At 40.1% G+C, this 12111-nt stretch overlaps 1 protein-coding gene across 8 annotated transcripts in view; it reads right to left on the bottom strand.

Moving 5' to 3' along the window:
* Positions 1-2023: 2023 nt before the first annotated feature.
* ST7 (suppression of tumorigenicity 7) overlaps positions 2024-12111 on the bottom strand; it is a 151663-nt gene continuing 141575 nt past the window's right edge. For all 8 annotated transcript variants that reach the window (XM_013303293.3, XM_055808580.1, XM_055808582.1 and 5 more), the window contains 3 exons: positions 11715-11807; positions 8515-8654; positions 2024-2347 (listed from right to left, as the gene is read on the bottom strand). In XM_013303293.3, coding sequence (XP_013158747.2) covers positions 2252-2347; positions 8515-8654; positions 11715-11807 — 329 coding nt within the window. In that variant the 3' untranslated portion in view covers positions 2024-2251. The remainder of the gene's footprint in view (positions 2348-8514; positions 8655-11714; positions 11808-12111) is intronic.

Here is a 12111-nt window from a genome sequence, read left to right on the forward strand (position 1 = left end):
CTAAAGATATTTTTGAGTTCCTAAAAGTTCCCCATAGTTCAAGGGAAGGATCTGATTCTTCCAGGAGTTAAGTATTCCTTTTTATCAGATTATTACAGATAGTAATTTCCACACGTCATAATTCACATTATCTCTTCCTCTAACATTAGGCCAAGCTACTACCTTAGTTGGTGACAAACGTGAACGCTGGTATATAGCTCGATAAACACTGACATGCTAACATTTACATATTAGGACTGTTAATCACAGCAATTTGTTCTTTTGAAATGTAGGGTATATAAAAAATGAACTTTGACAGGTTTTTCAGGTGGCTGGGGAGTAAGTGACACACAGCAGCACAGGATAAGACCTGACTATGCCTGATCCTTCTGATTTTCATCAACCTTAAATAATTCTGACAGCGCTGTTGAGGCAAATGAATGAATACGATTATCCCTAGTTTTACAGCTAGAGATACACAGGAGCACCTGCTGTAAAGGTGTTCTCTGTAGCTGTTCTAGCAATTCAGATGCAAAGCAGAGGAAACAAATATTGGCCCATTTCACACTTCCACATGTTGTCCTCTAGCAATCCGCCGTCTTCTAATCTTATGCCATGTCCCACATTAAATGCAAGCCATACTAATCTCAACATTACAGCGAATTGTTTTGCATGAGTAACGGCCAGAGATGAAAAACCTGTATGGAAATCCCCAACAGCAACACACCTCACCAGTTTTAACACTTAGCTACGAGGCTCTCCAGTCTCCTGTGTCCTCGCTTAAGCCTCACTCTTAACAGTTGATTTCTCCTGATACGGGGATGTATTTTTTCCTCACAGCAAAGCAGTGCTTGCTTTAATGCAGTACCATTGCTCACCTGGATAAAAATCTTTCTTCTATGTAGACTAACGTATCTGCAATCAAGAGGGCAAAAAACAACGCAGTGCATCTCCTGCTGTTAGGAAACATTTTCCTTTTATACCAAATCCAATAACGGGAGTTTTGCCTTTTCTTACTCATATCCTCATTGATAAACAAACTTATCTGCTGGTGATCACAGTCCCTCGAGCTGCTCAGCATTTTTAGAATAATAAAGTTGAGCTGGCAAAGTGGCATTTTTGATCTGTTGCATCAGGTTCATGCTTCCTTATCTGGGAAAGGAGTTGAAAAAAAAAATATTTCTGAGGCACCTGTAAGGATGCACTTTCAATTCTTGACAGACAGGACTACTTGCTTCAACTTCCAGATCAAATTATTGATCTTAGAGCTGGTCTCATGCATCAGCAGAGGCGTCTGTGGGAAGTTACCATCCACAGTGGCTAAGTTACAAATGAATACACAGCACAAGGATAGGATTTCCTGAGGTAAGCACTGATGATGGAACACCAACCTCTCTACTAACTGTGCATGGACTAACACCAATTTTGCTAATGAGCTTCTGGTCTCAAGCAACAGTTTAATTTGTACAGGAAAAAGTACCTTCTTTTTCATACTTGAAAAGTACTTGCAATGCAATAAAAACTCAGCAAGAAATACATAAAAGCATGAATGCAATGATCACTCGCTACAGGTAAATTTGTGTTCAGTTCTCTGCCATTACATATGCTTTGTTCTGTAGCCAGAGAACAAAGCATTGGGTTTCTGGAGGTACTTGAGAAAACAGTGGTGTGAAGAAAATCTGTCAAGTACGTGGAGTTTCCTGAAAATTCAAATGAGGATAAAATTGAGCTCTGTGCAGTGACAGGAATCAGAAGCCCAAAGTGCCATCCAAACTGCCTGGAGAGCCTAAAGCTGCTTTAAGCAAGAGCTTTAACTGTCTAGAAGCCTTGGCTAGACTGTCTGTAGTGCTGAGGGCTTCACCCGAACTGAACTCTGTAAGAAAAGGCAGTGATACAATTGCTTAATTGTAAAGTTATTAGTGTTTTTTCACTAACTGAACGGAAAGCCAAGCCCTAGCTGTGGTGAAGGAGATATACACCACACACGTTTAAGACCACAAAGTACAATTGGAGCTTTGAAGAAGAGGCCAAAAGAGAGCCATGCTGCAATACACAAAAGTTTATTTTTAAGTTTTTCTTTTCTGAAGGCAAAATATAATAGAACCTAACATCAATGTATTTTGTACAACAAAACAGTTTTTGTATGAGAACAGACAATCCATGAAGAGTTTTAAAGTCTTAGAACTGCTTCCCTTTTTTATCATGCTTTCTTGTGGTCAACAAAAAGTTGGCACAGAAGATGTCATGGCAGTCAGTCAGCAGGCGCGCTCCCTCAGATCCTCGTCAGCTGGTGCCACAGACTGGAGGGCAGGATACTTTCTACTTTTTCCATCACAAAATTTAAAGGGGCAAAGAGGGTGCTGAGAAACTGCAAAGAAAACAGATACACATTCAGATCAAAATCCAGGAGACAAGACCTCATGAGAAAGCTGTCCAGTAAAACAAGAAACTTGCTGCATTCCTCTGTAAAATCCTCCAGCATGACAGAAATTACGTAATTCATGTATAAAGACTTGCTGTCAAATTCTGAGCCTTGCATATGTAAAAGTTTCTGGATTTTGCAGTAAAGAAAGCAAGAGCTCCACTTCTATGAAGATCAAAATGATGAACTACAAAGGTTTTCACGTATCTTACATCCTAGACTCAGGCTCGTACTGAAGACGCTAAAAGCTCTAACCAAAACCTACTGAAAGGAAAGAAAGGCTTTTTTCATAATGGCAGAATCTGACAGACCACCTCTCGGAGAAAAAAAGCGTGTCTTTAGATTCAGGTTTAAAATGGTTCTGGGTTATCTACAGAACTGCTATATACACTGAGGCATCAGTAATTGGAATTTATCTTAACATCCTCTATTAAAGAACACAGTCAGCAATGCTGAAAGGTTTCAATATATTAGTGCTAGGACAGGCATACATGACAGAAATCAAGTAAATAGAAACCATTTTATCACAGGAAAAAAATACTGCCAGCTACACATCTCAGAACTCAGGTACTCAAAGCCCTCCCAAAATTTTAGGAAATACATACTAACTGTGCTTTACATTAAATTTCAATTCAACTGTATACTTTACATAGAGCTATGTCGGGGCCCTATACATGTGTATACATGCGTACCATACTATGCAAGGTCAGCCACCTCGAGACTGTGAACCCTGTGGCTTCTAACCATTCAGGCTGGCGCGACTTTGCAAAAAATAAACCGTTCTGTTTGAAACTGATTGGCAAAGAGTTGCAAAAGGTTTCTGTTTCAGTGACTGCTCTGCAGTCAGCACAAAACCTATAAACTCCACTTACTGCACTGATGTGTATATGAAGGTAGGTCAGTATTAAAGCAAATCTAGTGCTGGATGTGTTCTCTTTTTTCACAGAAGAACTCTCTCTCCTGACAAAAGAGAGCACCAGACTTCTTATATAAACACTGACATCCCTTTTCATGTTTTGAATTTGTCCCATATATCTTCAGGCACTTAAAAGGATGCAGACATGGGGGTCTGGTCCCCTTGTAGTCAGCGAAGAGAACTAAGTGCTTCCGGAGAGTCATTCCACCCACTCCAGGACCAGAACTGCCCTTTGAAATTGTCTCTTCCCCCTTAGTCCCAGGGGCAGAGGGAGGCCGCACAGCTGGGCTTTGTCTTCTCCTGTAAAGCAAGGAGTAGTGTGGCCCAGTGCGGGGTGCTGCCCTGACCCAGCACAGCTCCTGACGCAATGCTGGCCCATGCCAGTCAGTTTCTCCTCAACAAAGCCCAGGCAGAGTCTGGGGACAGGGCAGGGCAGGGCAAGTTCCCAGCAGCCAGCAAGGACAGGGCCACCCTGCCTCTGAAGGGAGAAGAGGTCGGAGGTACAGACATGAACTGTGATGTGTCACTTGCCTTTGGAGCCACAGAACAAACAATGCTTTATTACGTAATACAGGTACGTCCTTCGTCTCTAACTTAGGCTCCTGATCATCTAAAGTATGAAAAACGCAAGTTCAAAAATCGTTACAGGTCTCTGTGCTGCTGAAACACAGCTACATATGGCAGATGTATTTAAAACATTTCAAAATGTCCATATCCCACAGCTAGAGATTATATGGTATCAAGCAAGAAAGTACCTGCAAACAGTTTCACCGTTTAAGAAAACGGGCTCTGTGGAGAGTTTAACTGTAAAGATGTATGATGTTTACGATGCTTATGCATTTTAAAGACAACAGTAAGCATCAAACTATTTTTTCCCCTCTTGCACGTGTTTACATACAATACAGACACTACATCACGGACAAGTTTTGCATCGTGGAAAAACCAGGTAACAACATCGCTGGTAATGAGATTTTCTCATAAGCACAGGTCGAAGGAAAAACTTCTGACTGAACAGAGTATTTCAGTTGTAGCGCTAAAGGTAAAGATGTCTAACGTGAAACACAGCTGAATTAATGTAACACCGATTAACCTAATCTTAGAGGTTGCGATTTCTGTTGCAAGCGGCTTAGCCCAAGTAGAACCATTCCCTCTGGTTAAGCTGTGACTTGTTTAAATAAATATACCCTTTTTACTTTGCCAAACGCAAAAGTCTCACCAGAGGATATTTTCTGCTTTTGAGTAGCGCTTGATCTGTGTAGTAAGCTTGCATCATCACATCTACTTGGATAAAACTCAGTTTTGTAAGCAGTGCAAATTACATACTTGTTAAATCAATGAAACAAGAATAATTTGCCTGACAGCAAGTTTTACTGCAATTCATAGGAATTTTGTTGCTAGTCAATTTTCTGTTCTTTTTTTTTTTTTTTTTTGCCTTTCCTTTTGACATAGACTGTTTTTCACATGGAAATGAAAAAACCAGCACCAGCAGTAAAGCAACAACTCAGGGTGGCAGAACTGGTGATAGGAGACCTCTAAAAAGTTTGTTATTATTATTTTGTGTTTTAAAAGAAAACTATCAACTTGGCTATCTCAACCCTGGCAGAAAGCAGCTTTCTGTAGAAGGGAGCACCTTCTGATTAGCCCCATTTGATTAAAACAGATACACAAAAGTATCTTTTCAAGCTTTTATGCTGTGTGGTTGGTGTTTGCACAGAGGAAATGACTATTTATTGCTCAGCCCCTGTGATCAGATCTACATGTTCCCTGCCTCAGCATCTGTCAAGGTCCAAGCGGATGAAATATCTCCCTAAGCAAACCTGCTTGCTGAACTGAGGTCTCATCTATCATATAGGAAATACTGAAACAGATCATGTCAGTGATCTCAGGCAAACAAAGGAATCAAATGACAGAAAAATTAGTCTTTCTGAAGCTTCATTTTAAAAATTTAACTAGGCCCCACATTTTCAGGCATGACTATTGACACAAATTATTTAACATCCCCCTTGTCAACGCAGCTCTTATTTTATTTAAGATACATTCTTATCGTTACTATGTTATGAAAGGACCAGCACTTACATATTTTTCATGACTTCCCAGATATTGTTACACTTCTGCATGACAATAGAAGAAATTCAATACTACCAAGACTGTACTGATAATTTTATCCAAGCCACACATTCAGAAATTTTTTCTGCTTGTATTCATATCTTAAGTGACTTTCAAAAGCCTTTTGTTAGAAAACCTAGCAAAAATTGAAACCACAGGCTATCAACATGCTTCTCCCTAACCGAGTGAAAATGCTAAGATCTAGTGTAATTTTAAAGTTACTTATATTCAGCCTGACAAAACAATCAAAGAAGAACTGGATTATTTCAATTTCATTATGGAAAGAGAGAAGCTTACTTCCAGGTACAACATTACAAAATTGGCTGGATGCAGTGGGGAGTATCTCAACTTGCTACTGAACTGCCAGGCAGCATTCAGAGCAGGTTCTGGCTTTAAAACATGGGTGCCCTGATGGAGTTTGGTGAATTCCATCCTACATGTAATCTCCCAGAAGAGGGAAGTAGCTTTAACACACCTTTGACTTCTGCATCCAGTGGGGGAATGCAGGCTGTCCTAAGGGACTGTCACAGTGGCACAGGCCACCTTTGGCAGTCTCACATGTGGGGGAGGTCCTCAGCGCTCAAGGTCTTTTTCTGCCTTGAAGAACCCAGTATCTTGAAAGACTCATGACAAATGTGCAAGAAGATGCCTACAGGACAGGTCAAAGCCAGTTCCCAACACCCAATCACACTAACCTATTCAGTTTTTGTGAAATATGGTAAATATCAACTCGCCAGTGACATAAACCTGGGCCATGATGGCGATATTGCATCTATACAATGGTTTGGGGATTGGCAAGCATAAGAGAGGGAATAATTTTGACCTATTAAAATTAAAGCGTATGTGCACAGTTTCACAATGTAATATACCATGTCATAACGACTACCAACCATACAGGGACAGGTCATTCAATGCACATAACGACAGCAACAGTCGGCAAATTCATCTTTTAGCTATTTATGAAATTAGTTAGTTATGAAGTGGTCTTCCCTAAAACTGAAAAGGAAGAGCCAGGGCTGGCCAACCTCTTCTGTTCTGTTCTGACACAGCTGCATTTCACAGAGATGTTTGCCATGATTTTCTTCAATCTCACCTGGGCTACTTTTCCCGGAGGAGACAACAAAATGAAACTTATGAATCAAAGGCTTTCTACAAGCTACTAAGTGAATGTCACAAGCTTAAATTCTGCCCTTTCTATGTACAATAAATCTCAGCTTCTGCATGTAGTGGTTTATCAAGATTAAGATATAGCTAAACCTATGTCACAATACATGTTACCTTACATACTAACTGAATCCATACAGGTTCAGAGATCTTAAGTCATCTTGCCAACTTTATGCACGTACTGCAGCCCACACTCCAATTCTATTTGTCTGTGCTCATTTTACTAACTAGGAGCTTTATCTGCTTGGACATGCAGAACTTAATAACCACATACAGAGTCTTGGGGTATCTATTCCATTAACACCAATGGCAGCTGCGCTTACACATCAGGGAAGTAGAGCCTTCTGGTCTGGCTCTATTCCCGAAATCGCTTTGGAACCTGTAAGCTCCAGACCATGGAGAAACAATTACTGACACACCAGTGTAACTTCTGATATCTCTGACTGCACTCAGCAACCCAAGCCAGGTGAGTTAAGTGCATTAAAACATGCTATTGATTTTCTCCAATTCCAGTAGCTCACTGCCTGTAGCAGGAGCATTAAGTACAAAATCTTATCATTCTGCCAGCTTCAGATGTATTCTTTGTTCAGGATACAAGGCTAACAAACACAGGAACAAGGCTAACAGGGACAGATTTGGGGTCATTAACTGTGACAGTATCACAAAACTGCAGATTATACTGAAAGAGCCCCCAAACAAGGGTCATGCATTTCAATGACTTAAGGAAAAAGCCACAGAAAAAGTTTTACAAAGAAGTTTAAGATAATATGCCCAAGTTACACACTTACTGCCCACCAAACACATACATATACGCTCAAGAAACAAGAGAAAGTAATAATATTTCAGGTAGGTTTCAGCATTATTGCTGGTACAAGTGTTACCTTTTGCTACCAATAATCTTACTTTCTGTTTTCTAGAGCTAATGAAAGGAAATTCTTGATACAAGAACTGTTGCTGTACCAGACCTCTGTCCCTCACAAGCCTGGGTAGTAGAAGATCTGGTTCACCTGCAAAGGGAGTCTCTTGCCATTTGCAAAGGAGTGAGCGAAAGTACTTACAACCTGGAATTTGCCAAAGCCTTTCAGCCTTGCCTCCTCTACCCCACTCCCTATGCCCCTCAAATCAAAAGCACTAAAGACATTAAAAACAAGGCCAGGAGGCTATTTTGGAAACACAAGACCTAAAAGAGATAGGTATATTTGAGAAAATATATTACAACAGAAGATTTTCAGTATTTCTTGGAGAAGGAGACAGGTATTTTTATTATTCTAGAACTTTTCTGTAAGTGAATTTTTCATATCCTAGTACACTGCAGTAGTGGTGTTCTTGGTTTTGCAAAGAAAAAAGCATGTCTTAGCATAATTCATGGTCTTTCCCCTCCATCCTCCAGCATTTATTAATCCTTGATGGATTAAAATAGCAGAATTAGTAGAGACTTCCCTGAATGTAGTTAAGGAAAGTTATGAGGGAAATACTGATATTGCTTCCTTCATGGCAGTTTGGGGAAAGAAACAGAAAGTACACTCTATTTCTGCTCATACTAAGAGTCTCTACTGCACTGGAAAGCACAGCACAGTTGTTACGGCTCTACACAAAACAGACGGGTTCTGCAAGCCATTATTAGTTTATTTTACTGGATGATATATGAAAACGCAGATATTTTCTTCTCCCACCAAGCCTTTTTTGGCAAAATCTCAAGAGATCTACCCTAAAACAAGAGCCATATAAATCAGAGAAGACAGACAGTAGTGTGTTTTACTGATTAACTCCCTTAACGTTTCTTCAAATGTCCCCCTGCTCAGACATCTCTTGACGTTTTATTTATACTACTGAATAGGTAGATGTTTAATGCTTGGCAGTATTTAGCTCAGCTCTTCCTGCTTCTGTGTCTATTTACCAGAAGAGAGCAGCCGCACAGAATACTCACAGCTTTTGCGAAGACCCCCATAAGCTCTGGGAACTGATGTGTCAGGAGGGCTAGCATGGCTGTGAAAGAACAAAGTCCAGCAGTGAAGAGGATGAAGAAGGGAAGCTCCTTCTTAGGGTAAACTGAAACTTCATGAAATGCTGTAGAAAAAAAGATGAAGAAAAAAAAGCATTATACATTAAAAAAACCCCAACAAAACAAAACAACCAAAACCAAACCAACATTCTTACGTGGTTTAAACAGAGACACCCAAAGATGCTTTTGAAGGAAGAAATACATAGAAGGTCTGAAACATCAAAGGCCAACATTACTGTGTCAGCCATCTCACTGCCAAATAAAGATCATATTTCTGGCTTACTCTAGTCCTATGCACATGTTACTTTTGCCTTCCTTGCGTCAGCACTAACTATAATGCAGCTGTGCAACAGCTAACCCCAGAAAACTAACCTGCAAATAAAATAATCCAGGTTTTTTCCTGCAGGTCATTGACTAGCCACATGGCTGTATGATTGCTAATGCTAATACACAGAGTGCAGAAACATGCACCTAGGAGCAGCAGGGAGATCAACCGTGCAGAAGCATGGCTGTAGATTGGTTTAAGCAGGCTGTAAAACTACAGCCTCTGTAACAGTAAATTCTGAGGGTTTCATCTGCAGAATCAAGAAAAGTTACCCTCAAAGTAGGACATCTAAACATGTACTTTAAACTCAGAGTTTCAGAATTCTCTGTATACTTACAACAATACAACTTTTTAAAGTGTTAAAACCCTGGAATTTAAATTAATAATGAATTTTAAAGGTGGTTGTTAGTATACACTAAAAGGAATACAGAATTTCCTCAACTCTGGTATGAAAAATTGCTCACTGGGCTTTGGAGAAAGCAGCACTTAGAAGACTAAAAGGGTCAGAAGAGGATAATGAGTATTTTACTGGAAGGATATATCCCTTAAACTTATATGCTGGCTCAGACTCAAGGTGCAAATTTGGCTGGGTTGGCAAAAGGTCTTGTGGACTCTCACCTGTCTGCTTCACTCATTCAGCCCATAGTTTGGAGCTACAGTCACGACAAATGCAAATTTTGAAACATTTTTTCTTAAACAGGACCAACCCCTCAAGGCTTCCCATAGACTCAAATCCTATGATTAATTCATACACACAAAACATTACTCCATACACACAAAACATCACTCTTCCATTTTTCCTACTTTCTTTGCTTCAGTGACCAGCTCTGACCTCACTGTACTTGCAGATAACATAAGCAAGGGTAATCCAGCAATGTGGCAAGACAATATTCTTGACTGCATTCATCCAGAGTGGAGCAGTTTCCAAAACCAACAGCAGGAATTCATAATGAAACTAAAAATACATATGATTTGGGGGTCTCCTAATTCAATCAGTTTAAAAAGAAAAACACAGAGAATTTGTAACTTCTCTTTGATTTAAATTAAATTTAGAGATCAGGAAATACCAGATTATGGACTTTATAAGTCTAAGATATCTTGTACTCAGTTTTTTGCACTTGCTTTTGACGTAGGCTCAAACTTGTTGTTCTGGTCTGTGATCCAGTCATGGCAAAAGTTTTGCGGTTGATATTTTTAATTCAGATAGCCTATAAAAACTTAGTGTTCTGATACAATTCCTGCTGGCTCTACTTTAAACCACACACAATTAAAGGGTGTGGACAGGTATGCAAACCCCCTTTAACCCACCTGTGTCTGTCACGGTATGTTAAACCCTTCCCTACTCAAACCCAAGAGATTTTGCAGTGAAAGGCATTTCCCATAACCGCTAGAGCAGAGCATGACTTGTCTGCATATGCTGTTAAAAGAGTCCCTCGCTTCTAACATTTGACAAGAGCGATTAGTTTTGCATCTAAAAAGAGAATGCTGAGCTATTCTGCATGACTTTGTCATTCCTAAATCTCCTGACACTCCACCCTCCCCAGCTCAGCATCCCTCTGAGTAAAGCCAGCAAAGCAGTCTAAGAGGTGTTGTTATAATTAGGGTGATTATAATGGGGTGGGGAGATACTGTCCGTTGCCAAGGATTTCTGTGCAGTACCAGCGAGAATGTACCGTGAAGGAGAGACTCGCCATGAGTGGATTTGCTGTATTATTCTCACCTAATGTTTACTCACATAGGCTCATAAAAAGTGGCAACACATTTTTCAGCCCAAACCAGAGAGGTTCTGAAAGAAAGACTACAAAGACTGCAAACGCCCTCAAAACAAGCCTTCACAGCAGAAGCAGGCATTTCACGTTTTGCAGAACAGATTTCTCTTTATTCTTTCTTCAGGACAGAGAGGGTGAGAGAAGAGTCTTCCTCCTTCAATTAACTTGTGTTTCCCCCTCTGCCCTGAGTCACTCCACAATCCCCTCTGCAGTTGTGTGCATTCCACTTGTGCTCACACAAAGTCCCACTGTGAGAAAATACGTGTGAATGAAGTGCAACTGTTTGCAAGACGGGCTGCTTCGGGTCTTCCTCTGCATTCCTGTGCTTCACTGCATGCACTGCAATCAGGCTCGTTAGTTTGGACTGTAGTGCTTCTGAAGGGCTGGATCTGTCTTAATACCTGTAGCTTGCAAAGCACTGGGAATACTGTTGGCGCTTTTCTAACCCATGCCATAAACACATACAATAAATGACTGAGGTAATTTCACATCAATCTCTTTGTAATAGCACATACATCATTACACGAAGAAAACCCTTCCTTGCTGTTTAAGACTGCTTTTCAGAAACCATCAGCATAACCTGTCAAAATAACAGCTATGTCAATGATCCAGCTGTCCTCAAGCAGGTTTGATCTTGCCTTGGAATTTAAGTAGCAAGCATGTCTACGAAAGACTAACAAGGCTGTGCCACTGTGCTTTTGGTTTGATGGGATATTACCCTAGATGAAAGTTCAGATGTATTTTCCAGTGACTTGGCAAGAGAGAATAGCAAGATCTAACTGATTTATATCTCTTCAGTAATCTCTCTCCCTGTCCCTACGCCGTCAACAACAATGAAGATAGCTAATCGTCATGAATTATGGCTAGCAGCTGCTTCTTAAACCATCAGGGCAGCTCCAGAGACTCATTGTCAACCTGATTATTCTAATCCAGCGTATTCAATTTGAAAGGCATCAATGGAGATCACTGCTGCAAGATTCAGGTAAACAATTCTTTGATGTCAACGGTAAGAAGTGAAAAGTTGAACGTACATGGTAGTAGTTCTCTATCTGCAGTTTCTGTACAAATAGGGTAAGGGTAGAAAAGATGTCCTTTTTCCAGTGGATAGGGGATCATTCTGAAAGCTGAAAACAACAACATGCACAAGTTACTGTGAGTGTGGTAATCACTGCACATACTTCACTACATTTAAAATTTTGAAAAACAAACACAGACAAAACATAACATTTGTATTTGGTTGCAAACAGCATATAAATTGCTTAATGCAATGCCAAAATATAAATCTAAACTTCGCTTTTAATCCTGCAAACACTTATGTTTATCCTTGGGAGAAGGTTCACGAGCATCAAGTGAGACCACATTACAAGTACATACGTAAATGTTTGCAGGATCAGAACTCATTGCATTTAAAATTACACAGCCAAATCT

Source organism: Falco peregrinus, chromosome 6 (genome assembly GCF_023634155.1).
Source record: "Falco peregrinus isolate bFalPer1 chromosome 6, bFalPer1.pri, whole genome shotgun sequence".
NCBI classification, from domain to species: Eukaryota; Metazoa; Chordata; class Aves; order Falconiformes; family Falconidae; genus Falco; species Falco peregrinus.